The sequence below is a fragment of the Gavia stellata genome, chromosome 9, assembly GCF_030936135.1.
Source record: "Gavia stellata isolate bGavSte3 chromosome 9, bGavSte3.hap2, whole genome shotgun sequence".
Classification (NCBI taxonomy): domain Eukaryota; kingdom Metazoa; phylum Chordata; class Aves; order Gaviiformes; family Gaviidae; genus Gavia; species Gavia stellata.
In genome coordinates this window covers 3,574,574-3,601,545 of record NC_082602.1, presented here as the reverse complement: position 1 = coordinate 3,601,545, position 26,972 = coordinate 3,574,574, and the positions used below count along the sequence as shown (strand labels likewise).

Genomic DNA, 26,972 nt, shown 5'->3' with positions numbered 1-26,972 from the left:
TATATTTTATATATGTATAATGTTATATATGTGCCTCCCGCTGAAGCTCTGTGTTTGCTTTAATTCTGTTTGCAAAATGCAGCAAGTCAGTTATAGTGATACCTGCGAAGACGTTGTAAGCTTCTTCACTTTCCAAAACAGCTCCTTCATCATCTGACTCGAAAGGTCTGGAAGATCAGCCTTCACCAAAATACTCTGATGCTAACCAGGAATTTTATTCCTTTATATAGAGGCAGATGATGCATGTAACAAGCTTAACAAAAAGATGTCCCTCTTCCTAAGGATTTTTATATGACTTAATGCACATATAACTTCCCTTTGCCTACCAGATGATTTGAAACCATTTAATTCAATTTTGTACTTTCATCTTCGTAACACTTCTGAAACATTCATCCTCAAGAAACATTCTTTCTTACTTTACATGTCTAATAAAAAAGCCAAACATGACACCTGCGTTAGCACCTTGGCATCACCGCACTTTTAGTAGGTGGTCAACCATTCTCCACTTTTCTTAAATTCATTTATCTCCATAATAGACTTCTCTCTCGAACATCACTAACTACTGTAAACCACCTTTTGAATTGTTAAATATTGTCAGATAGCTGCAGTGGAGTGCTATAGTCATGCACTATGCAAATAGAAGGAAGAGCAGTACTTTTTCCTTGGGAAAATAGGAAACTTGGAATTTTTCATAGCTAAATCAGTAGTTTGTAGGGAGGCAGTGCCAAACAGCACAGTAACCTGGACACAGCGGCGTAATCGAGTTTGCACTCAAAGGCAAATTAATAAAACTCCTGGGTTTACATTATAAACTGTCATGTGAAGGGATATCATGCTGGAGATAAACATACGCCCATTCTCCTAATAGTCCAAAATTTGCATCTAAAAAACGTACAGTTAACCAGATATAGTACACAGCTCTGGAGCAAACTCATAATAATGACATCATACCCACAAGTAATAATTCAAAGAGGATGACAGCAAAAGAGTAGAAGGGGGGAGATTAATTTACCAGACCTGCTTTGCCACTAGTTCTTCCCATTTATAGCAAGTGCCCCAAGCACGACCTCTTACAGACTCTTCCGAAGTTAACCAATCTTTCGATCAACTGACGAGTAAGAATTTGCAACTAGATTACTCAGGGCCGCTTTGTTCTCAGATATCAGCACACAGCTTTTCACCATCTCCGAACACGTATGCCCACCAGCATAAGAAAATCCACAAGGGGAGATTAAATTTTTGACCACGGAGTCTTGCTTCTTTTGCCCAGAAGCAGCAACTGCCACTTGCCCGTTAAACGTACAGCCCTGAGGGATGTGGGGTCACAGAAGTGCCAGGGGCCACAAGAATATTAGGTAGATTAGTGGTGTATCTCCTCTACCTTGTTCTTTGATTACAGAGGTGGTGACTCCTCACCCAACCAGCCAGTTCTCTTCTTTGCAAATGCATTTACTTTTCCTTTCGTAAGTAGCACACACATGGAGCTCTGCTAATATACAGCGACTTCAGGATGTTTATGAGTTTCCAAAGCCTTAAGGCTGTTTTCTACATAGGCAAGAAAACCATACACTTCTGCCTAGGGAGGTCAGACCTTTTCCCCACTGACAGCTTGAGTCTTCAATCTATTCTCCCTCTAACACAATCACAAACCATAGTTTATAGGAGGACCTCACCGGTATCAGACATGCAGGCTAAGCTCGTTAAAAAGCCTGCATCAAACTCCCTGCTGATGAAACCTCAGAAGAAGTAGGGGAAAGAAACTAATGAAAACACACTCTCAAACAACATGTTTTTAGATTACGTTGAAATAAATCACTAAATTCTTCTTTGAGGCAGACTCGCCCTGGTTGTTCTCTGAAGACAAAAATCAAGGAATGCAATAAAAGCTGTGGAAGAAAGTAGGATCAAAATCCTACGACACCAGTACAGTGAAAAAAATTCTTTATCTACTTTGGAGGTGACATCTTGTAAAGATACCTTGGTGACAAAGTCATAGGAAATCGGAGTTTATACTTACAGTTGTCCTCGTTGAATGAAAAATTATGTCTTGAAATAACCAGTAAAAAACCAAGCAGGCACTGAGGCAACACAGCAGAGCATAGAAGGAAAAGACGTAAACCAGCAGTAAGCACAAATATAAATCGCAATAATGCCATAGAGGAGTGCTGCACTTGTGACTAAGATGCCAGAGCATTAAGAAGTCAACCTGTCGTTCAACTTGCCTGCTCAAACTCTTCCATGTCCACCTCGCCATCACCATTCAGATCAAACATCTTAAACGCGATTTCAAAATTCCTCTGGGGAGCTACATATAAAAGAAAACAACACACAATAAAAAACAAAGACCATTTAACAAATATGCAAAAGCTCAATTAAAAAAAAGGTACAAGTTCACAATGACTCTATCCAAAAGCAATTTTCCATAATTCCTGCAATTTTAAGAAGAAAATGCAGCTCTCGGGAACCTTTAGGTACAAGCTTCATGGTGCTCCTTTTACCAAAGGTCTCAACAAGGAGGTGGGACGGAGGAGATGTTTCTTGAACAAAATTTATTCCATTTACAGATAGAAAAAGCACAAAAACAAGACACCATCTGATATTTCTAATAACAATCAACAGACAATGACACTGTAGCAAGAGCTCCAGCCTGCTCCATACAGTGTAATACCAATTTGGACAGAGGACATTCCCCTGGCGCTACAGAGCACTCTCTGAAGCAGCCGGTGGGTGAGGAGCCGACCTGGACTTGGGGTAATTCTCTTCCAGACTCAGCTCTTGTCTCACTGTGCAAATTTAAACAAATCATTACCAGCTCTGTCTCAGTCCAGTTATGACATTGAGATAACAGACAAGCTGGAGGTCACCAGCTGAGACGCACCCGAGACGGCATAGTACCTTATTTTTCATTGCATTTAGTCTATGTTGTCATGGTTTATTGAGCCAGAATTCTGTAAAAGCATCGCTTCACAGCCACCCATCACAGCAAAACCACACTCTTTCCCCTGCATCCCACCAAAGAATTTCAGTATGCTTCCATTTTGGGCTCTGTAACCCATCACCATTTAAAGCTACATCATCATGCCACAATTTTTTTTCCAAATTAAGCTAATATATGAGAATTTGTCTTGTTCTGCTATGTTCAAGTACATACCACCTACAGGAATTTTGGTGTTTGCTAGGATTTCTAGGGAATCCTCTAGGCTGTAACAAGTGCTTAGATTGTCATCTTAACATGATCAATTAAAATTTAGCCCCTTTTTTTGTTCTGAAGATGGCTCTTCCCCACCCAAATCTGGCAGCAGGATGTGGATCACTGGTGAGGCTCATCGCCCCTTAACCTCATCTGTTGCAATCAACTTGTAATGTTTCTTGCAGATGCTCGACAGTAATGAGCTTCTGCAAGCAGCGTTCTGCGTTAAGGCATCTCCCAGATGGGGGTGAGGGGGAAGCGCAAAGAGGAATCACTCAGACAAAAAGAAATTAATATGGAATTAACTGAACGGGATTTTGTACGTTCGTCACAGCTTCAATTTCGGGCCAGGAGACTTTTACACCACGTTTTCCTCTTGCTATAATAAACTGTAGCACTTTATCACTAAAAGATCCAGCAAACATGTTAATGAGCTCACTTTTCCAATCAAGTTGTGCCTTAAACAGATGTATAACAACATTAAACTCAATGGTAGGAACGGCCTGTCACTAGCCGCTTGATATATACAGCTCATACAGTCCTGCCGTTACCATCTCTGGATTTCCAATTTCCTCGTGCCAATTATTTGGGCTTTAAATTCCAAACACCACGTGCATAAGCCATGTCTCCTATAACCACGGCAATCGCCAGCAGCACGTGGTGAGTTATTTTGTACACAAGGCTGCAGCAGAAGCGATGCCTTCACCCAGCTTCTCTGTCCTGCCTGCTAGGATGGGGAGACCTTTGCTCTCCAGCCTTCATTATTTCAGCGTCCGTCCCCAACACCAACTTCATAATCTCTTCAACGATGCAATCTAATTAAAGGGATTTAGACAAAAAGCCTCCTCTGTGTCCATCCATCATTTCCAGGGATTAATTCCCCATTTGCTTGAGAGCAACAATATTAAGCACCTTCCAGCTACCCTCCTAACGTTTAAATAACACATCCAATTTTAGTCACTTGAATTGCATGTACTGCATGAAAGCCTGGATGCAATTTCTCCTTATTAGCCCCCAAAATCTAGTGAAAGAGTTGTTTCCTCTGTGAGGAAAGAGGGGACTACACAAAGCTCTAATCTAGTTACCAGATGCTAAAAAAGGAGCAATTTACACATCTCATCTTTCTTCCTCCATTTTCCCTGCCAGGGTACAATGATGTATATTCTGAAACTGGAAAATTTGTTAATCCTTGTTAAAAATTGATGTTTGGGGGTTCCCCCCCCCCCCCTTTTCTTTAAGGAAAAATATAACACCATGTCCCATTGGCGCAGACACAGGGTGGACAGCGAAAGCAAGGTACTTAACTTACCCCTCGCAGAGGCCATTTCCTTCCTTTCCCTTCTCTAAATACACTTTTTGAAGAGCAGTGTACCAAAGCCCCAGAGGAGGCAAAATCAAAATGAACAGTTCAGCATCAAAAATCTGCAGGGTCAGTATTTTCTAAAGGACAGGGAAGGAAAGTGTCTTTAAATTGGCAAATTTAATTACTTCATTCCTTTAGCTAATAAGCAACACAGCCCATTTCTTCCTCTGATCTGCATATCTAACTCCAATTACTTGTAACGACACTTAAATCCAACAAATGTGAATCCGAGCCAGGGAAACCAGAGGGCACCGAAGACAATTAGCTCATCCCGCTCCCGCTCAGGAAGAAATGTTCATTAAGATGTATGTCCCTGATCTCCGGGCAGCCTGAATTTATTGGTCCCGAGCGAGATAATTCTGCCTCTCCTCTTAGGCCTGATGTTTCTGACCAGGATTTATTGGGGAAGAGCCATTCCGATGGCAGCTAACCCCCCTTGCCTACCCTGCCCCATTACTGGTGGTTACATCAGCCTGTACAACCTCTATTTCTCTTCTTCCTCTTGTACTTATATCTTTCAGAAGCTTGCAGACCAGAAGAGCAGCAGATACTGGTTTGCCTAGCTAAACTTGGCCTTTTTTTCCCCGTCATTTATTCTGCCCCTCAATTTTACCCTTCTCAATTGCAGCTTCTCTAAATTTCCCCTCTGCCTCCTTAATTAACATCCCTCAAAATGAACGCAATATTCCTCCTGCAACGGTTATCAAAACCATTTAAAGGACTGTGTGTTTTTACAACGGCGCAATGCCTGTCTTCACAAGGGAAAACCACTTCTGGATTTCCCCAAGTGCTGAGCTGCATTGCCAGCTCGCTCCGATCTTGTGAGCTATCCCCTCACCATCCTTTTTGACATTATTCAGAATCAAGATTTTTTCTTTGCAACCGTTTTCCTTCGGGCAACGAGTCAGGAACCGGTCAGAGCAGCCGCACTTTCTTTTCTAGCTTTATTTCTGGTCTTTAGGTGTTCAGGAGGACATAACAACTTCCTCACGATTCCTCCAAATCATTAACACAAATGAAAAGACGGTATCGAAGCCCACATCAATACCAACTCATGAGTTACCTACTCCCTGCTTTGAAATATATGCAAATATGTCTAAAAGAATCAGGCTGAAATTATTCTGCAGATCCATAGCCCCACCAGCTCTACACACCAAGTTGCTTTTTCAGCTAACCTGGGAGTTAGTGCAATTAACATTTTTCTTGACTCATTTGTTCAAATAAAATATTTGGCAACAGAAAGGCAATAAGAAAACCAAAAGCCACACGCAGTAGCATTCCAAAGATGAGCAACCTCCACCAGACAAACAGATGACGAGCAGCAGCATTGACCACATCAAAAAACCCACCCGATCCATCAGCATAAAGCCCCAGGGAACCTCTGAGGCATTAGATGGGTTGATTAGGCATCTTTAAGCCAATTATGTCATTTTTAACTATTGTGAATTCTTCAATGGACCAATTTGCAGCACTCAATTGCTTTTTATTGCCATTTACTCTCACCAGAAGCAATGCATTCTGAAAGACAATAAATGCTCGCTGATGAGAAAGGCCACATTTTACTATTTTTGCGCTCATTTGATCTTCTCTTTCCCCCAAACTCAATGCTCCACACTTGGAGATACCTTTCAACAAGTCTTTCCCTCCGACTCCTGTTGCAAAACTCATGCAGTACCTGGCTACAGTCACAAAAATTAAGTGCCTGCAGAGCATCCTTCTCAAGCAGAGGTACCACGTTTTAGGAAAACTATTGTGAACACACTTTTGGAAAATAAACGTTGCTCCCTTGAGATGTAGTTGAAAATTTCTTTGTCTGAATTTAAACACAGAGCAGCTCAGGACTTCAATATCCATCCTGAAGCCTTGTAACTCCCCAGGCAGCTCCAGTGTGGGATGAAAGGTCAAGAATTCAGCTGGGGAGTTACTTTAAGAAAAATTAGTCATTAGGAGTTAAATATCCTATGACTGCTTCTTCCCCGTCTATCCCAAAATTAACAAAAATATATGTACAAAGGCCATAGTACCCTGAAGCTGAAAAAATTATATCTTCATAATCAATCCAAAATTAACACAGTCCTCCTAAAGTAGAGACAGATTTTCATCTAGAGAGATGGCTCTTCAAGCCTTGCAGCTTTAATATTTTTCCTTTTTTCAGCCCACAACATTAAAAAAGCTTACCTTATTCCTCCAGCCAAAGATTAATCAAGGTTTCCCCCCCCTTAAGTTACATGAATCAGAACGGCCATTATTCTGTCTGACTCCGCACAGCGGTATTTTAGCTGAGAAATTTTTCTGTACGTGTTTGAATTGGAACGTTTCTGTCTGAAGGGGAGAATCGGGGTCACAGATGATCTCACCCTTACAAGACTGCGGCCAGCACTGCTATCTGGTTCACTGTAAGCGACTGCACCAGTAATCGGGAAGAGCTAGGTGATGCACTTGCACATAATGCATCTCCAAATGCTGTAATATATTTTGAGAACAGTTACAGGCTTATAGGGAAGCAACTATCCATAGAATATAGATGGCTGAGCCCAGCTGCAATAAATATGGGGGAAAAAAATCCCACGACATGAAAACATCCTAACGTTGCAGATATTTTCCTTTGAAATTATTCCACTATTTCAGAAAACAAATCCAAATCCCACCAACTTTTTTTTTTTTCATGTTAATCAACCCAGAAATGTAAATAACAGGCAGCTAAAACAACCTAGTCTACAGCATGGAGACTGAGCCACAATATCATTGGTTCTGAAGGTAAAACATCTTTAAATAGCTAAGGGTTATTTCTTATCACAAGGAAGAATCAGAATTACCTCTGAAATAATACAAATGCATCATTTTAAAAACTAAGTATACAAATCCCACTAAAATACAGACTGAAGCTTTATAGCAGTCTAACACCCAGAAAATCAAGTTTTTGTTTGATTTTCAATTCCAGTTAAAATCTAAAATATAATGCTGCTTTCATGAGTGGAAAACAGGTCTCATACCTAGTAGAACTACACCCTATTTCTATTACTGGCACATGTTTGGCGTAGGTGTTATTTCCCAACAGCACGAGCCGGATCAAGTTGGCGGGACTGTCACGGCTGGGTCACTGGTGCAGCTCCACAAGCGAGGAGAGGCTTAGGAAGTGGCTGATAAGGAACCTGCCATCAAGCAAAGTAAAAATACCACCGCTACTAATAGTAAGAAAATCCCTAAACAACGTAGACCAAGAGAAATGAAGTTTTTGTTAGGTCCTCATTCTAAATCCATGCTGGTGGTTCACATGCCTGAACCCAGGCACGTGGATTCACACCCCACTTGAGCATCAAAGCTCCATGAGCTGCACACACCCACATTGCCACCACAGACATTAAGAGGTGCCCAACAGAATGCAAAGAAGGGGTTAAGTAGTAGAGTTGACATGGAAAATCTCAAATAAACTGTCATCTTGTACAGAAACACATTGATAGGACACATGCATAAGGAACAGCTAAAGGATCCGGCATGTGAATGGATGCTCCAATCCATCCTTTGGAAAGCTGTACCATGACAGCGTGCTACCTCCAGATATAGAAATTCACGCCAAGCATGCAGTACACTTTTCCTTAGAGTGATGTCCCAGATAATGCCATTTTTAATCTTTCTTCTGTTTAATCAATTAAAAAAAATTAAAGAAAAAATGCTATTGCTGTTTCACTTCTCTATTTTGCTTGTCAGCTTGTGAACCAAAGAGACTGTGTAATTCCAACACCCAATTCTGTATTTTGGTTTTAACGTCAATGACAAACGTACGCCTCAGTTTCAGAGATTTGAAAAAATGCGACAGCGCCTCGGCTGGAGTACAAGACTTACCCTTCAACAACTTCTCATCAGTTACCACATGACTCACAGGGCATTGCTGGAAATCAAGATTCCCTCTTAAATGCCTCTCTGAAATAAGGACCTGGAAACAGCAGCTCCAGACAAAGGCCATTAGAAGCTGTGCTCTCCAGAGAAACCCTGGAGAAAAGGTTTCTCCCCAAACATCTGCAGGTTCTGGGATATTGCTATGAGCAACACAAAATTACTCTATTTCCTAATTCTATGGAAATAATCATGAGTAAGTTTCTGGATCTCCTCAATCAGGCTAAGAGGTGCCGTACGCAAAGTAGTCCTTCCCTGCTGCAAATTTACCATCCTCAGTGATACAGGAGGTTGGTGGAGATCCATCAGCCCATCACACCATGCAAATGCAAGGGATGAAGAGATGAACAGAGAAAGACCAAGTGAAGACTGCAGGCGGAGAGGCTGGTAGAGCATCCCATGCCCTAATGTTGCTTTTCAAACCAGAGAGCTCAAGCTCTGCTTGGGAAGATCCCAAACTGCCAACTGAAAGAAATCTGTCCTGTTTCTGTCCTTCAGCATGGCTACCAGCCCATTGCAGAAGTGGGATGCTGAGCCAGGGAGCCCCCAGTCTGACATGAATCAACCAGGCTTACGTTTGGAAGTTGGGACACCCCTTGGGAAGCGATCTCTGTGCTGCTCAGATACATCTTGGAAATCCCACGGAGCAGTGACTGGGCTGGCAGAAAGGTACTGAAGACATCCCTGCACCATATAGTGTGGATGAGATGGACCCATGTATATGCATGTAGGTAAACGGAGGGTCTTGAAAGTTAAGAGTAAAGATAAAGTTAACATGAACAGGACCACAAATAAAAATATTCCTATAAACTCAATGCAACCTTCTATCTCCTCTTCTTGCAGAAACAAGCCCTATGGCACTTAGTGCTGCTTTGCAGGATTAAAACACCACTGGTAAGAGAACAGGTCTCACTTGTGCCAGGGAAGGAGGCTGAAGACATTCATGTCAGCCAGCAACACATATTCAAATCGGCCACAGTGCAAACAGACCCCAGAGATCACGTAACCTGTGTGCAGCAGTGCGGGAGAACACACCGTGCCACCTCCATCGCAGGGACCCGCACAGCACACAATATTCGGCCAGAAAATAATTTCCAGAACTAGATGATTTGGGATTTATTTCCTACACACAGGAAAGAAAGAAAAACACCCATGTGAATCTATCCTAGGCAAGAGGCCTCTTGCTGCCATCCCTTATGGGTACTGGCCGGCACGCCATGCTCTATAAAGAGCCCGCAGGAGATGGAAGAAGGAGCTGCAGGTCTGCTACGAGAGCCCTGGTAAGAGAATAATTACTTTGGTTTGAGCCAACGCTATTTAACCCTCCCTTCCAGGAGGAGTAAATCCAGGCACAGCGACAGTCCAATTATGGAAACAACACAGACTTACTCTTTTAATGCCCAGCTCCCTTCAGTGCCTGGTAATCAAGTAGGCGTTAGCGCACCTGGATAACGGACGACATTTGCTCTGAAACTGCAGTCGCTGATGATGGAAAAGCTCTTTCTCGCTTTCCTCCACCTGTTCTGCAAGTCCAAAAGCAAAAAGCTCTTTGGTTAGGGAAGCGATGTCTTTGCTTTCCTATGACATTTGAAGGACCCAGGGGAAATCCCATCAGCATTTTGCTTATCCTGTATTTTGCTCATCTTTCTACCTCTGCCCCAAAACACAGGGAGCAGCTGGAGTGACAGAAACCATGGGGTATCCTCAAGACCACTCAGCTCTCATTGCCTTTAACAGAAGGCTGACTTTCTGAAGCAGTTAAATGCTATTTTATTAGTTCCTTTAAAAATACATTTTCACAGAAACACAGCAACCAACGAGAACAGACAGTGCTAGAGTGAAAAATGGCTTGCAAATAAAATATGGTGACAGACTTCATTTTCTGTGCAATATGCAAACAGTTCTCCGCGAGCAACATACAGATGAAACCTCCAGCCCTCTCTCCTCCTCTCCTTCCCCGGCAGCTGCCACACAGTCTGCATTTCAGAGAATACAACTGAAGTGAGCTTCAGATGAAGCTGCAAAGACAAATTAAGTGAAAAGTTTCGGGAAGCACTCTCAAAGCCCAGCGGTGCTTTTGGTAAGGCCAGAGAGACGGGCAGGAGCAGTCTCAGCAGACTTGCTGGGCACAACCCTACCGAGGAGCACAAAGCCCGTCGGGTTTCTTGTTTTCAGAGGTTATTGTTAATCAGTTTTGAGTTCAATAAGCCAGACAAGACCATGATTGATCTCTCCCCATCACTTCTGAGCATAGCAGTGGAGCGCCTCTCCCTCCTGCCCCCAGACCAGATCTCACACTCCCGTTCTGATTACCATGCTTTAGTGCTCAAAATGCCACCTTCCTTTCTCAATATTTAGTGGCCTTTAGGTATTTGATGTAATCTACAGCTCGCTCTTGTCTGGATACCTTCTGAATGTTTGGGTTATTTAAACAACACAGTGAGAAAACAGATATTGAACTGTCAGGTTTAAGATGTACTTTCCTCATTCTATTTTATTTATTTCCCAGGGCGAAAAAAATAATCAGGAACTACCGGATTCCTGCAAGGTGATGTTCACTAGTAGGAGAGTAAACCAGCCTGGCATAACAGTCAATTTTCTATCTAGCCACAGGGCAAGGTTTGTTTGGGAGTTTTATTTTTATAAAAGCCAATGCTTTAAAAATGATACCAAAACTCTGTGGAAACAGTGTTTGACAGTAGCTCCAGAGACATATTCAATAACCATTCAGCAAACTCCCAAAATACCTAAAAGTCAGTCTAGAAGTCCCAGAGCACTTTTTTCCCACCTTTGTTTTCCCCACCCCCCTTTTTTTGAAACCTCCTTCCTTGCCCATCCCTCACATGATCCCTTAAAGCACAAACCACCCAATTCTGTCTCCTCTCATTAGTCTGACTCCCCAGTAACTGCGAACACATTTAAAAGCCCAAAAACAAGAGGAAGAAAGCCCATCCCCTCCTGCATAGCCCTCCAAAACAAGGCTGGGTGCTACGCTAACACAAGGCGGTCCCTTTTCTTTTATTCTCACAAAGCTACTAAACCAAAGCAAGAACAATTTCTCCTACTATTGCCTGTGGAAACACATGAAATTAATTTTGCGCCCTGTGTACTTGTTTAGGGGGTTGTTCACCACCGGCACAGCCATAAAGCCAAGGGCTCAAGCGTTTTCTAAACCACGTTCAGTAATGCGATACTATAGGTTTGAGAGTTCATTGTCATCTTTGGAGACTCAGATAAAAAGTCCTTGCTACACAAGTGAAAATACCTTAGATAATTTCGGCACAGGCGAAACTAACATAACAAAGGAATGGCAAAAGCCTTAAGAGTCAGTTCTGAGACTCAGTCAAACAAAAAGCAGATTAAAATGATAAAACAAATTCCCTGGATTGAACCAGCTTTATCTCTCAGTGTTTGTTTTCATGACATGAAGGTCACATACACGTCTTCCCCCATCACCTCCATTTGACAACAAACAAGACCTTGAACATTGCTTCTCCCCGGTAATAGATCCTCCAAAATGCTGTGTTCAGTAGATGAAGAGCTGCCTCTTTCATTTGTCTGCAAGAACACAGGGAAGAAAACAAAGCACCCATTGCTCTTACAAAGCACCACTGAATTACCCAGCTGACTCCCTGAACAGCACAGAGCAGGTATCAATGGAGGTCTATAGTAAACTGGGAAGTGTCCAGCTTTTTAATTCCTCTAATCAGGTCATCATGAAACAGATACTTACAAGATTAGATGGCCAAGTTTTCTCTGTCTCTTTTTTTTTTGAAAGTCTGAAAATAAAATGTCTCAAGTTCATTTGGACAGTGGCATATTCCTCATTATCCCACATTTTCCAATGGGGCTGAAAAATAACTGCAATTTATGTTGACTTTCCTGTTTGTGAAGCAGCATCTTCCAAGGGGCTAGAGAAGCTCTGCAAAGGAGGTTTTGACTTCGCTTTCCCCATGAAGAAAGGCTAGAAACGCCGTTTGACATTACCAAAGGCTTCAGTTTCACTGTTTCTTGCCAACAAAGTCAACTTTTAAGTGCCAGAACTTCAAGCGCAGAAGACTCTGCTGGAACAGATTAGCAGATCACAGAAATATCACAAATGCAAGTCCAGTGCAGCAGGGTGAAAAGACAGAGGTATCTAATGATACTTGTTGAAATGTAAACAGCTTCACTTCTCTCCTCATTAGATTACATCACACACAAGCCTGAGCTTAGCCAAGGGAAAATACAGCTGGAGAAGAGAGTTTGAACAGTCTTGTAACCCGTGAAAAGCTGGAAAGCAATATCCATCCAAACACAAGAATATCACATGAACACAACTCAAGAACACATCTGCACTTACAGTTTTGAACAGCAGGTCAAATGACTCATTAAAAAAATTTGCTACATTTTAAAATGAGAAATGACTCTTCAGAAGTCATCAATCTGCTTATCTTCCTGAACCACTCAAAGCTGAGTCTAAACCAGATGAAGCAATAGCAATTATTCACTTAGCTCGAGGTTCAAGCAATCAAGAATTCCTTTCAGGGAAATGTATGTAGACAACAACAGCAAACTCACTGCTTGTAAACCTTCAAAGCTTAGAAAAGCAGTAATTGCAGAGAAAAAACCCACTGTACTTACTGGAAAGGACCGTCGTGAGGAAGATGTAGTCGGAAAAAGAAATGAGTCCACATTCTCCAAGCGCATAAAATATGCTGTCTTCATCGGCAAACTTCTCTCGCTCCTGGGATAGTTTCTATTTATTCATCCGACCCACATCCCAAAAAGAGAAAATAAAGCAATCGATTAAATAGAGAAACAGAAGGCTTTATTTGTATCCTTATCACCAACAAGCCATTCCACATACACACACCCCCCTACTATATCCATTCATATACAGTGGACCTTTTCCAGCCTTCAAATCTGTCAGAAATGCTCTGCAAAGATCAGTGCCTCCCCATCTCAAATGGGGATAAGGAATTGCACAATATTAATTAGTTGGTTTAGCCTAGCTGAAATACAGGTAAATAAAACTATGTCCATTTTGCTTAAAATCATTTGAACCTTTGAGAGATTAGTGTTATGAAAATCATATTTTTTTAAATACAGGATTCAAGAAGGAAATTATTATATTTCATTAATAGCATTTTAGTTACACTCTGTTGTAGCAGTAGCCAAGAAAGAACTATTTCACATTAATATAAACTATGATCAAAGTTACCAAAAACACATCGTTATTAGAATCACACGATTCAGAAGCGTGTTTAGCAAGCTCACTAGGAGAACTGGGACTGATACTAATCTCCAACTCTCTCTTGCTCCAGTTCTTTTTCAACATCTTGTTTTAATAGAAAATACCACGTGTTTTATCAGCTCATGTCCCTTACTAAGCTAAAAATCCGAGTCCCTTTGATCCGCAGAACCTTCAAAGACTGAAAAGGATCCATAAAACTGTTAGGAAATCCACACTGGTGACCCATTTTAAGAACATAGCAGGAGAAGGCACACGCACACACGAAAGAAAATGAAATTAATATAAAGGAGAGTAGGCATGGATGAGGTTATTCCACAGAAACCAGGTCATGCAAGCACAGAAGCATGGTGAAAGCAAGGCTGAATTTAGGAACGGTTTTTGGGAAAAACCACCAACAAACACCACCACACGAGGGTCCAGCTACACAACTGTCCCCCACCATTACCTCTGTCTAGCGGAGATCCCATCATATACAAGATAAAGGAAAGAAAACTGGTTAACCAACAATAAAATAAGCAGGCAAAACATAACATCAAGTTGAACGGTTAGACTCGCGAAGAGCAAGAAAGTTTTGAAGCAACCAGGTTGTTGCTTCGACTGGGCGCCGCTAAGAAGCCTGAGTAGACATCCCAGCAAGAGTTAGCACGTAGCCTCTCCGGGTCAGACCCACTGTCTGCAGCTGATGTCTCTCATCCACCTCAGGGTTGGGTTTTTTTGAGAGAACTCACCATTGTATGTGACTGCAGAGTGGGGATGAGCTCAGCTAATAATTTAGATGAAAATTTAACCCGTATCTGGCTCGGAAACCACAAGAAAAGAGACAAAAATAATCATATAGATCACCAAAAAAAGACAATTCTCAGGAAAAGAAGTTAAGCTCGACTGATCAAATAAAACTCTTCCCAGTAGCCCATCCTTTATCATCTGGAGAGGGTCAGGAATTGAATAAGAGGTGAATCACTACCAGCAGACAACATGCTAATGGCATTCATTTCATGCAAGATAACTGCTATTTATGCTTACGGGACAACAGGTTGAAGTATCATTTACTAGAAAAAAAAAGCTTTTGCTTCCCTTCCCATTGAGATGGATCCGAAGCAAAATTACACTCATGTTAAGGACAAATAAACAATGTCTGGTTTTCCTTTAAACCGAAGGCAGGATTTTTGTGTGATTGCTGCCAGCCGTGTTGCCAGCAGCATCTCACCTGCTCGTGTGATTTACTGTCCCTTCCTCCAATTGCCTGTCTTTAGCAGCGGTTATCATCAACCAGCTATTAGCAGCCTACTTCACCCGCTCGAAGGATCCCATGAAAGAGTTCCAGAGGTCAGTTTATTAATTTTTATGGGTTTCTTTTCTGCGCTTAAAATTCACAGTCGGCATCAAACAGCTCAAAATATTCCTCATAAGCTGAAAACCACATCCGTAGACTAACAGTAAAAAAATTATTAAATTAATTGCTCTCTGAAATATAAAGATTTAGACAGATGGGAGGGACAAGCATTTACTCTTTTGCATCTTATTTTGAGCGAACAAAGTAAAAATGTTTATTTATTTATTTTAAAGAAGCATCTGCTTGTCAGAAACATGGGGAAGGAGAACATAGGCTGTGACTACGCTGCCCAACCTGCCTGCAGCTAACAAGAAACGGAATTTTTCTCCCACTGATCTTAATAGGAGAAAAAACATGCAGCTAAGTTGCTACAAGAAGAACTGACCCAATCAATAAGATTTTCAGGCTCTCGGCAGTAGGAGGACCAAAGTTTAAAAAAATTCACAACTTGCCCGTTTATTGTCTGCTGGCTCACTGAGAAGCTGCGTGTTCGATTGCTTTCCACAAAGTACATGGGAAGCTCACCCCACTACAGGGAAGGCTGAAAGCATCCTTCTCGGGGGTTGTTCCCCACCATTAAACATTGTATTCTACAGAATTATATTATAAACCCCATGAAAAAAGAATGAAATAAAAAAAAATAAATCAATCGACCTTCTTCACCAAGCACAACATGGACTGTTGCGATCCCTCAAAGTTCATGGTGGAGAAACCCAAAATCAGTCCTCACTAACACCTAAAACCACTGTCTATAGACCTCAAGTTTCATTTCCACATCCTACTTTCCTTCTAGCATACTATACCATCCCTTCTAGCCAGAAAGGTAATGCACGGAATCAGAAAATGTAGGGAAAAAAACCCTTTCCAAGACACCATTCTCTTTTAGAGACAGGTCATCTTCACAAATTAGTTATACACACAATTCCGGGACAACTTTCACATTTCACACCCTTTTGTATCTGAACGCAAGCTAATTCTCAAAGCGCTCAGTTAAAACAGACAAATGTCTTCCATTTAAGGATTTTTCTATGTTAAATCCATTCCCAAAACCAGAGTAGTTGATTAAGATCATTCAGCACGCCCCAAAACCATTCAAAACTGAGCATTCACGAGCGAGCAAGCCACGGGAAACAGTTTACAAGTATGATGTATTTTTTTAATCAAGCAGTAGGTTCATATTAAACAAGCATACAAACAAGCAAATTAACATGTAAAAAGAAAAAGGAATCCAAATGTACCATTGCTCTCAGCACAAGCATGGCTGTAGAAGTTCAGTGAAAAGCCACCAGTCCAGTCTCAGTGGAATAAAACTTTACAGGCATTCAGGCAGATTATCTTACAATACCAGACATCGACAACGGGTGAAAAAAATAGTGTAATTGCTTTTCAACATACAAAGCTTGGTTTGCCCTTTCCAGCTCAGGCTCCAAGCCCAACAAACAGCACAAGAACATGGGTCGAACACATCAATAACAGCGACCAACCTCCCCGCTCTGCAGATCCGTGTGCTGGAGCAAACCGAGTTGCATGCCATACGCAGGCAACTCCCCAGACTTCGGTTACGGACTGGCTCCAAGCAAGTAAAGCACCCAAAGATATAGCATGAAGTTCACATATTCTATGCCAAAACTGTTCTACCACTGGAGTCTCCCTCGAGCCAAGTACATGGTACAGCTCCCAGGCAGAAAGGATTCTGGGGGAGAGAAACCCACTGATTCCTTCCATTCTTCACCAAATATTACCTTCATTTTGGATTTAAAAATTGGTTTCCCAGGGCTGAGTGAAGAGTGAAACGTGTTAATACTTAATTATGCAAATCTGAAAAAAAAAGATCTATTTTTAAAAATTAAGGGATGTCTTCTCTGCAAAGGCAGAGATGGACGCAAGGTACAGTGCTGGCGTTTGCTCTGCGTTCCTAACGCACATTTAGAAAAGCCTTATCAGCTAAATCCTTGCAGTTCCACTTCATTTTGCGCTTCAGAGACTACATAGTGAACAGCATCTAATTTGCCACTTTGGGAAGAACACATTCTTGGTAAGTCGCCTAAGAGTTGACAGTTTGCGTTTCAATCTGGAGGAGAAAACACACTTTCGGCACATTTATTCACATAACTTCTTCATGTTTCAACATCACCTTGTACTTATATACACCAAAGCTTCAGGAATTTATCAGCGTTATGTGACCACTCGACAGTGACTTACGCCTTCCAAAATGACAACAATAAGTATCAAAGGGCATGCAAGATAATGAGTATTTCTCCAGAACCAGAAAGTAATTTTGTAAATTAGTAAGGAATTTTAGATGAACCATAACCATCTTTTATTGACAAATGTCATCGTACTCAGTTTGTTCCTTTTTAAAAGAAATACTTTAAGGTTACCAATATTGTGTAAGCAAATACAAAACCGTGAATGTTTCAGTGAAGTCACCTTGCTGCAAAGTAATTCTCTTTCAGTCCCAACTGACCACCTTCAATTATGCAAACCATTTAAAAGATATCTGTTAATGTACTGCTTTTATGGTTCGCTGTAAACATATAGGAAAAGACGTTAAAATTCTGTATGTTCAGCCTTAAAAAGAAATACTCTCTTTTCCATGGTAGGAGTTTCCAAGAAATCTGTGTTACAAGTTTGCCTAATATAGACAGTTTCTTTCCTTGTTTCCGAGTTTTCTGGCTTTATAAGTAAAGATGACCCTCCAAATTATTGCAGTTTTGGGATACGTGTCTCTTTACACATGAAAGCTCTCTAAGAAGAGAAAAAACACCCCACATTAGTACTTGTGCACATAACATTAAGCAGTACACATAGACATGAAGCACTATTAGTCCTGCTCGCACATGGCTTGATACCTTGGGCTTAAATCAGTAGACAGCACTCCTATACATAAAAAACTATTAGGAATCCTTCTAAGGATGGGAAAACAAATATTTTCATAAAATTTATTGGACAGTCAATTTAATTAATGCATTTTAAACACTCTTTAGCACCTACCACACATATTGTTGGACGTCTTCAAAAATATTAGCCAGTATCTGCCATCTTATTTGCCCTACACAACATTTCAGTGTGTAGAGACGTGGCTCCTGTTTGTCTGGTCCAGCAGAGCCTACACAACAGCATCGTGCTGGCACCGACTACTATAGCTCCTTCCCAAGCAGAACTGTTAAATCCTGGGAAATATATACCGAGAGACTCACTGACTAATGCGTTTGCAGGAGATGCTCCGTATTAGTCTATCACACAAGATAGATAAGGGAAAACCCTTAAGAAATGCCTGTGAAAACTGCAGGCAATGCAGCCTGCTCTGCGATCTAAAAATATTAATGCTTTGAACTCTGTCTGCATCAAAATACTGAACTGGAGGCTCTGAAATGAAGGAGATTTTCAATTTTTGCTCTTTTTTTGAAGATATAAACTTTAAAGAACCAAAGCCATGTATTTATAGAGATTTCATGACAACTCATGTTGGCACCTCACTACCTACAATAAGAAAACTGAAATAAAAAAATAAAAAGGCTTTCAGAATCAGATTTAAAAATTGAGCCTTTCAGCTCAGATGTTCAAAAGCCCTTTAGGGAAAAACAGGTAGGAGAGGTCCTGCCACACTATGAAACAAGGACGAAAAAAGGACTTGGGGGAGAATTGAGGAATTTACAGTTTTTAAAGGTAGCTTTATAATGTGGATGCAAAATAAGTAATTTTAGATGCACCGCCTGGGATTTTTTATATCACTTTATTTATCATTAAATAAGAAAAGTGTTTAAGGTTGTGATGGAAACAGCACAAGGACTTTCTGAAACTCATAAACCTCTTTTTGCAGTGGAAAAGTTCACAGTATCATTCCTAGTGGCTCTAGATAATTTACTATGAAGTCTACATACTAACACAGGCAAACGCAAACAGCTTCTGCGTGGCAAATCATGGTGGGTGAGTGTTAGCATAGGAAAATGCTTCAGATTTACTGTTGGCAGATAAATACTGCAGCTTATGACCTTTCAAGAGTCTATTTTAATAAAGAGTTTTTTAAAACCTTCAATTTGGAGGTTATTTTATTTGTATATACACACAGGGGGACAAATCTACAGAGCTGGACATGGATAAAGTTGTTCTGCATACTCTTTCTCTCTCTGAATTTGAATTTGGACACGTACAGAGAATCAAAAATTAGTCAGCAATTATTACTACAGGTGGTCTCCTGAGACTGGAAAGAGAAATCTGCATTCCCTCCTTCCAGCAAGGCTGTAAATATTCATCACCTTTAAAACAAACGGCACCTGAAATGCAAGGCCAGCATTCTGTACGACCAAGAAAAAAAAATGACACAGACTTTCCAGACCCTTCACAGGCAGCAGACCCACTCATGCAAGGGAGAAACCCCTGCTGGTAAAGCAAATAGGAAATGCCTCGGAAAAGGGACAGTCTACACTTCTGCTCCCCTCCGCTGCGCTGTCTCAGTCCTCCGCAGGGTAACGAAATCACAATCTGTAGAACCACAGCGGTATTCGTCATGGAAATTTGATGGGGGAGGATTAAAATTAGGTCCTTGATGTCCCAAACCATGCTTCTAAAATGAGTTGACTTTTGACACCTTTGAATTTAAATGGCTGTTTAGGTCTCCAGATGGAAATCGAGATACTGCTTTCCCTCGTCTCAGCCCGCATTACCAAGATGAACTCATTATGTTGATAATGCATGCTACTCGTTTTCTCAGATAAAAATACCAGTGTGAAAGTACACGAGGAAAATAATAATTCTGTATAGAAAGCAAGTATTAAACATTAGCTCAGATGATGAGGTTGGGGCCATACACTCGGTACTAATCACCCACCAACTGAGAAAGGGGTTTGGGGAAAAACCACATGTAATCATGTAATTAGAGATTGTCATCACGATTGCAGATGGTTTAAGGAACCGAATTAAGATACAGCTAAAAATCTTGCCATTCCCTTCCACATTCTCAGTCCTCCTTTCTTCTTCGTCTGCTTCTCCCATCCAGACCCCCCTCCTTCTGTAGTCAGCGAGGTCAAGCATCTCCTAAAACATTCCCTCCCATCCTGCTCAATCCATCCTCCTTCCCTCTCCCCCCTCTTCTCCCTATTAGCTCCATGTTATCCAAGGGCAGAGTTTTCAGAGCTCACTTTTTTATCCCTTAAGTATTAAACATTAACCTAACACCAACAAAAACTGTCAAAGAAATTAAAGCCAAAAATGATCACATAAACCACTTTCTGATTCAAAGACTGCACACACCTACTAAGGGCACTTTGTCACCAAGCTGCTTATTTGTTGTTAACTTCCCCTATGGATTTCATTAAGGTCACAAAGCTACAGGGCAAACTGAAAGTGCTTAGAGTACCTTCCCCTCTTCACTTACTAACACTGAATGAACTTCGCTCCTCTTTCTAGTTCCTTTTCCTAGAAAACATCTTATAACTATAGCATCTAAGTATCTTCTTTCTAAAATATTCTTTAATATATTTCACCCTCCATAGTTCTGTAACTTGAAAAACCTCAAGAAAGGTTGCAAAAATAACCTTCCCCAAACTTACATACATTCAAATACCTGATGTTTCCCCGCAGCATTTGGCCAGAGATGCCTGTCCTTTCTCACAAAGCAGAACTAACTTTGTGGCCTTGAGCAGAAAATGCCATTTTCCAACAGAGCCAGCTCTATCGCAGTCTCATCAAGCTGAAAAAATAAGTCAGAAGCCTCAAAAGACACTGCGAAAATCAGAGGACAGGGAGATACACGTTTGAGCTTTGCTCAAAGATGTTCCTGTTAATAAAGCCAAGTATTAACGGCTACCCTGAGGACTGTGCTCTTAACAAGCCAAATTCAAGTACTCTGAAATAAATTCTTTAGGCTGAGGATGAAGGAAAGGATTCGGGATTATTTATTAAAGGAACGGGGAGAAGGGGTGAGTGTACACTGTCCCTTTTATGTGAAAAGTGCATATTATGAGGTCTGAAGCACAAACTAATCAAAGCACATGCTGTCTGCTTTGTACCTGCCAGAAATCCTGGTGGAAGGGGAGAGGGTTAGAAAAGGGAAGAAAATGAGGGAATGCTTGGTTACACCAAAAAACCAAACCATAATTAGAATAAAGACACAAGTATCAGAGATATTAGTAGCTGGAAGAAACAGCGGCTGGGTACCTAGAAACCAGAATAGAGCATTTTAGTGGTATCTGCTAAACGAGCCCTGTGAAAACGAGCAATAGAATTAGCAGTACAGAAAGATAACAGCAAGTAGAGCTCTGTCAAAACTGAAATACACCACGAATGTTTGGCAGAGGAGGTAGGAAAGGATGAAGCCTGTTCTGTATGTGGACGTAAAGCAGCCCAGGCATCCACAGGGATGTTTGTGTACCTGTAGTAGAAGCAATTAAGTATTTTCTTTGATGAAATTTGTTTTTCTAAAAAACAAGCCAAGAGAAGAATTTGCAGGTCATGTCCACACAGGTCCTAGCGAACAGGGAAAAGCAGAGAGGAACACAAAAGTAACTCAAAACTGCTAACCAAAGCAGACGGGAGGACCAGGTTTGGCTGGGAGGAGAAAGCTAGCAAACTCACAAACATGGACAGTGGTGTCAGCAGAGAAAGCCAAGAAGAGAAAAATGGTGTCAGCTCAGATTTGCTGATTATCTGCAATAAACTGCTTCTCTGCTTGTTTCTACAAAGGGTCTCAGGCAAGAATTATCTCCCACCAGTTTGTTATGACGCTTTTGGGGACAGCAAAGGAACTTTCATATAGATAAGCATAAGGTTATCACCTATGGAAGAAGATGCCTCCTGGTTATTGTGTAAATACTACCTGCACTGAGATCAGAAGGTGAAGGAATTTAAAAGCAGGAAATCTGAAATTGGACAGCGATGTTTTACATAGATTATGGACTGGAATAGCTGAATGCTTCAAGGCATCTCCAAGCAGGCCATAACCTAGACTCAACAGCTCAAACTGCTGACACTGGAGACCCATCTATTTCAAACACTCTTACAACAGACATTGGCAAGACCTCATACAGTTGGATTTAGAGGACTCCTCACCTGCTTTCTTTGCATGTAAGCTAGAGAAGGTACTGAGTATCCTTCTCGGTTAATGGGCTCATTAAATCAACTGCACATGCACTTTACACCACTATTAACTGAATTGCAATAGCTTGCTTTTGTTAAGGTATCATTTAGACTTGCATCCTTTAAATGAAGGTTTCAGAGGCACTTAAATGTCACAGGAGCTTAGAGCTCTGATCCAATGTTTGGCTCCTGAATGTCAGCAGGAGTTTGATCTTGTCTCACTTGCTGCAAACTTGGGTCTACAGCAGCTCACACCACTCTGGTGCAAGTCTCACACTCCAGCCTTAGCTCATACACAAAGCAAAGGACCCCAGAAATTCAGGCTAATAAATAAAGGCTCTTTTTCCACCTCTTTCAAACCTGGCAGCAAGATCCTTCAATCCACCAGAAAAGGATGGCTCATCTACCTCCAGTCCTTTTCATGGGGATCCTTCCCAAGGCTATTTTTTTAGGTTCCTCTGCTCCTGAGATGCTCTTTAAATCATCTGGCAAGAAATCTTCCTCCTGAGCTGGCTCCCAGCAACTTTTCTTTAATGGACACACATCTCCAGTTACAGGGCCTTGGCAGTGTAGTTTAAGGTAATCATTGTACTGGTCCATGAAACAAGCCTGCATTATACAGTGGAAGCAAATTTCAGATGTTTTAACTGGCCCTTACAGAAACCATCTGAAATATTTTCCTTTTCCTTCATTTTGCTATTGCTCTGCATTACTCTACAGCATCCCCAAACATCTAGAGATGTAAATACAAATGCTGGCAGGAAATACTTAATTCATAAATTTAATTAGAAGGTGCTGAAAGCCTCTGTAATTACTTACTGCAGCAATGGTAGGAGGAGGGTAAGCTGTTGCTGGTAGCTCGAAGGCTTTTGTTCGTATTAAGCAGTAGAAAAATTTTCCCCACAGGAGAACAAAAAGAGTAAGTCAAGTGTATTCTGTATTAAACTAATAAGCCATCTAGGGTGGGTTTTTTCTCCTAAATAGGTTAGAGGTTTCTTAAAAGCACTACATCTTACCTTCGGAGTGAGCACCTGACTGCACAAAGACAGATCTATGCTGTGCAGCCACCACATCCATTTTCTGCCTCTGCTCACGCCTTTTCACCAGGCTGCATTGCGGAAAGCTCAGCTGCGGGATGCCCGGGAGCTCCCCGGCGCTGGCTCACCAGGACGGGGGCCACACCGAAGGACCCAGGTGACAGGGCGTGATTTTGCTCTGAACAGGGTGGATATGCAGCTCATGCTTTAGAGGAACACCACTAATAGCATCGGTTCTTTTTTTGAGAGATTAAGCTTGTCAATCATTAATGCACAAGCCAAAAAAACCCATCAAGTAAACAGAGAGGGCATGAAAAAAGAAAATTTTAAACCAAATCTGTATTACAACTTATGTAACATTAATGAAGCTTATGCCACATTACAGGTGCTAAGATATATACTTCTACTTAGTGAGAGCTTATGCATCACTATCATCTTGCTAAGCAAGATGCAAGCAGTGAGTGATGAAACAGCACAACGCCTCAGTTTGAAAATAAGATGTGCAAAGAACATCTCCACGTCACTCTAAAGCGCCCTTTCTTAAGCCCTAACAAACATTATACAGCAGGGGAACAGCACATCTTAAATTAAATAGGACTTCACTCCTCCTAACCAGAGGCATGCTTATCAAGATGGTAGGACAAGAGAAAGGACAACATGAGCTATTTCTCCTACAGATGGGTTAAAAAAAGCATTTGCTTTCCCACCGCCAAAATGCAAGAGGAGGAAAGAGACACAGTGGAAACTGAGCAGATGAACAGTTGTGGTCTGGACACTTTCACGCCACAGCACTCTGAGCTACACATTAGATGATGTCTATTCTCACATCAGCCTTTTGTTGAGACTCAGTATGAATGCTTTGAAATGGTTGCAGACTGATTAATATTTTTTTCTACTCTGAATGAATAGTAATCAATGCCTCTTTTCCTCTACTTGCCAGAGCTTGCTTCCCTGGGGGAGAAACCACCACACTCCGACAAAAATAAAGCCAGGGACAGAACTGCCTCCCTACACACTCAGCCCAGCAGCAGGTCAAAGAAAAGTAGGAGTTTGTGTTGGCAAACAGATCTGACCAAGGGTTTTTGCTTGATGAATGTCTCCAGGGTTTTTGGTCTCGCAATGAGTGAAGAAAAAGCATTTAGGCTCAAATTACAGGAGCATTGTTCCCATTAATAAGGCAGTAACATTTATCTCCCTCTCCATCACCTCTATAAATTATCACTAGTAAGAAGGAGGAGCAGGAAGAGGAAAAAAGCAGGTATTAGATTCTCACCGTAACATTCAATCCCATGCACAGCAAGATGCTTCAGAAACCCGACAATTACAATACAGAAACACATCACTCCACAAAATCCTTTGGCAAGACCTGTCCCAATCACTGCACGACAGCCAATTAGTTGTTTTGATGGTAGTTTTATGTAAATAACATTGGTTCTGTGAGAAGAGCAGCTCATACATCTGCTTACTGATGCCACAGTATTTACATCTCAAAAACACGTGCTCAAAATTCACACCAATACTTTAAACTTTGTCCTGTAATATGTAATTAAAATGCAACTGACTGCACAGCTGGTTCTATTCTTTTTAACCTAATCTCTTTCTAAATTATTACTTGCACGAAACCCTGGGTATACATCTTTGCTTGGAACTAAAATTAACTCTCTTTTCTACTCTCCAGCCAGTATCTAGCCTGCAGACTGCCAGTACTTGTCACTACCACAGCTTGCTTGTGTCTGACTGCTCACATACTCCTTTTCACCTTAAAAACAAAGAGGAAATCTCCAGTGAACAAGCCTATGACTTTTTGAGTGCACGCCTGTACCAGAAGCCCCATTACCTCTGCGTGACATTCGTAAGGACGCTTAGGGGAACGATGGACCTCTTACCCTTCTGCTTGAGCTCATCAGCTCTGCCAGCTGATGAGCTTTCTTTCCCAGAAAGGGAAAGCACTAGAAAGTTGTCTCCAGGTATAGGATGCTTTGATAACCCAAGAGGAATACGCAGTTGGAAACAGGCAAGGAGGAAGAGATAAAGGGTTTCATCCCTCGGGTGCTACTATGCAAGTGAAACTCAAATGAGTAAGGTCAGCTCTGCAGCACCTCAGCTGGTGCTTGACTGAGTAAAGACAGTGTTGTTTTTTAAACTGAAACACAAAGCAAGCCATAAAATGAGAACAAGATGCTATCAGACAGATCAATCTACTGTCAACTTCTTTTATTACCAAGGGAGAGCCAAGGCCAACTTATTTTATACTCTCCTGGAATTATCCTCTCAGCTGGACATTACCACTACCCTAATAGCCACAGCCAGATTTAGTCAGTCCCAAGGTGTCTTTAAGCAGACAGCCAAGCAAACAAGAACCTCTATTTCATTTTCAACAGAGCAAACTGCTTCTAGACTGTTGTTAGACTGGGGGAAAAAAAAAACCCTCACATCCTCGGAGAAGATAACAATAAAGAGAAGTCCATTGCAATACCCTAAATCTGCAGCCTCACTTTCAAGACATCCAAACCACAGCGTACAGACATCCAAGTGCAGCACCAACATCTGTAAGGTATATAAAAAGCAATTTCACTCTGCTACCGGTCAGAGTGAAAGGTGGTAAGCGCATAAGGCAAAGGGAAAAGGCTATCTGTTCTCCACCCTTCAGCTGGCACAGATGGTCACCACGCTGAATGGCAAGATCTAAGAGCATGGATGATGATGCACAGTCGAGCACTGTACCTCAAACACCGACTGTGGATTTTAACTGCCTCTGTCACATCTGAATACGTTAGAATTCAAGCCCTCAGTGCTGAGGGTCAGAGGAACAGAAAGTTGAGTTCAGCAAAGGGATTGCCTTTGGATCTTTCACCCAATGTGATAGGAACCGACTGCAGAGTGCTCAGGAACAGAGGAACATTTAGCAAAAATAGCGTGGGATTCAGCATTTCTTCCCCACAAACAAATCTTGTTTATGTAAAGCCGAAGGGATGAGCACGATAGCTTGACAAGATACAATGATGAAAGTGAGCAGATGCAAAATAGACTGACACAAACCAGAGGGAGAAACATTTGATATTTTGCAAAGAATATATGTACTTTCTTTTTGTTGGTTTTGGGGTTTTTTAATGATGAAAAGCAGACATTGGGTTTATGGCAGGGAGAGAAGAAAACAAGTGTTCACAACACGCTTCGTAGTTTTATGCGTCAAAACCAACTGCCAAAATACTACCTTCCAATTGTCTGTTTTCAAGCAAAATCTCGCTCTGCTGCCTGGGTAACCAGAGCACTTGTACACCGCTGATGACAGGGACCTCAGGTATCTAATCACCTTTTTTCTTTACCTTTCCCAACTAAACACAAAACAAGACAGGGAACTGCACGTGTTCAGCCCACACTGTGTTTATATAAAGCTTTAAATACATTTTTTCAGTGTCAAGGCTTTCTGGAAATGCCTGATGCTCCATGTAAGGTACATCACTCAGCAGTGAAGGGATCAAACACTGACTTCCCTTTGGAAAAAAACCAGAAGCTTTATTTTCAGTTGATGCAGGTTAAATGAAAATATTGCTAGAAAATGGAATACCATTATGTGCCCATGATGATACAAAGGAAAATTAACTAACCTGCAGATATCTGTATCAAGAAGTCGATAGAGCTGCTAGTCCTAGGGCCAGAGCTGCCTTTACCGTACTCCTCCATAGCGTGGTTAATTGGGTCTCTGATTTGCATAACAACAGGTAGGGTGCTGCATGGCTCCACTTACGCAGGCACACAAAACTACATCAGAGCATGCTCAACATTTTACCAACACATATCGTGACAGCACAAGCATCCAGAACAGTTGTGTACTGCCGCAG

General features: G+C 41.5%; 1 protein-coding gene across 2 annotated transcripts in view; it reads right to left on the bottom strand.

Moving 5' to 3' along the window:
* Positions 1-26,972, bottom strand: part of MICU1 (mitochondrial calcium uptake 1) — a 109,533-nt gene that overhangs the window by 38,820 nt on the left and 43,741 nt on the right. The window contains exons 7-10 of one of the 2 annotated variants that reach the window (XM_059821115.1): positions 21,028-21,039; positions 14,129-14,134; positions 13,071-13,185; positions 2,223-2,305 (exon numbers count right to left, since the gene is read on the bottom strand). In XM_059821115.1, coding sequence (XP_059677098.1) covers positions 2,223-2,305; positions 13,071-13,185; positions 14,129-14,134; positions 21,028-21,039 — 216 coding nt within the window. The remainder of the gene's footprint in view (positions 1-2,222; positions 2,306-13,070; positions 13,186-14,128; positions 14,135-21,027; positions 21,040-26,972) is intronic. The other variant, XM_059821114.1, reaches the window with a different exon arrangement.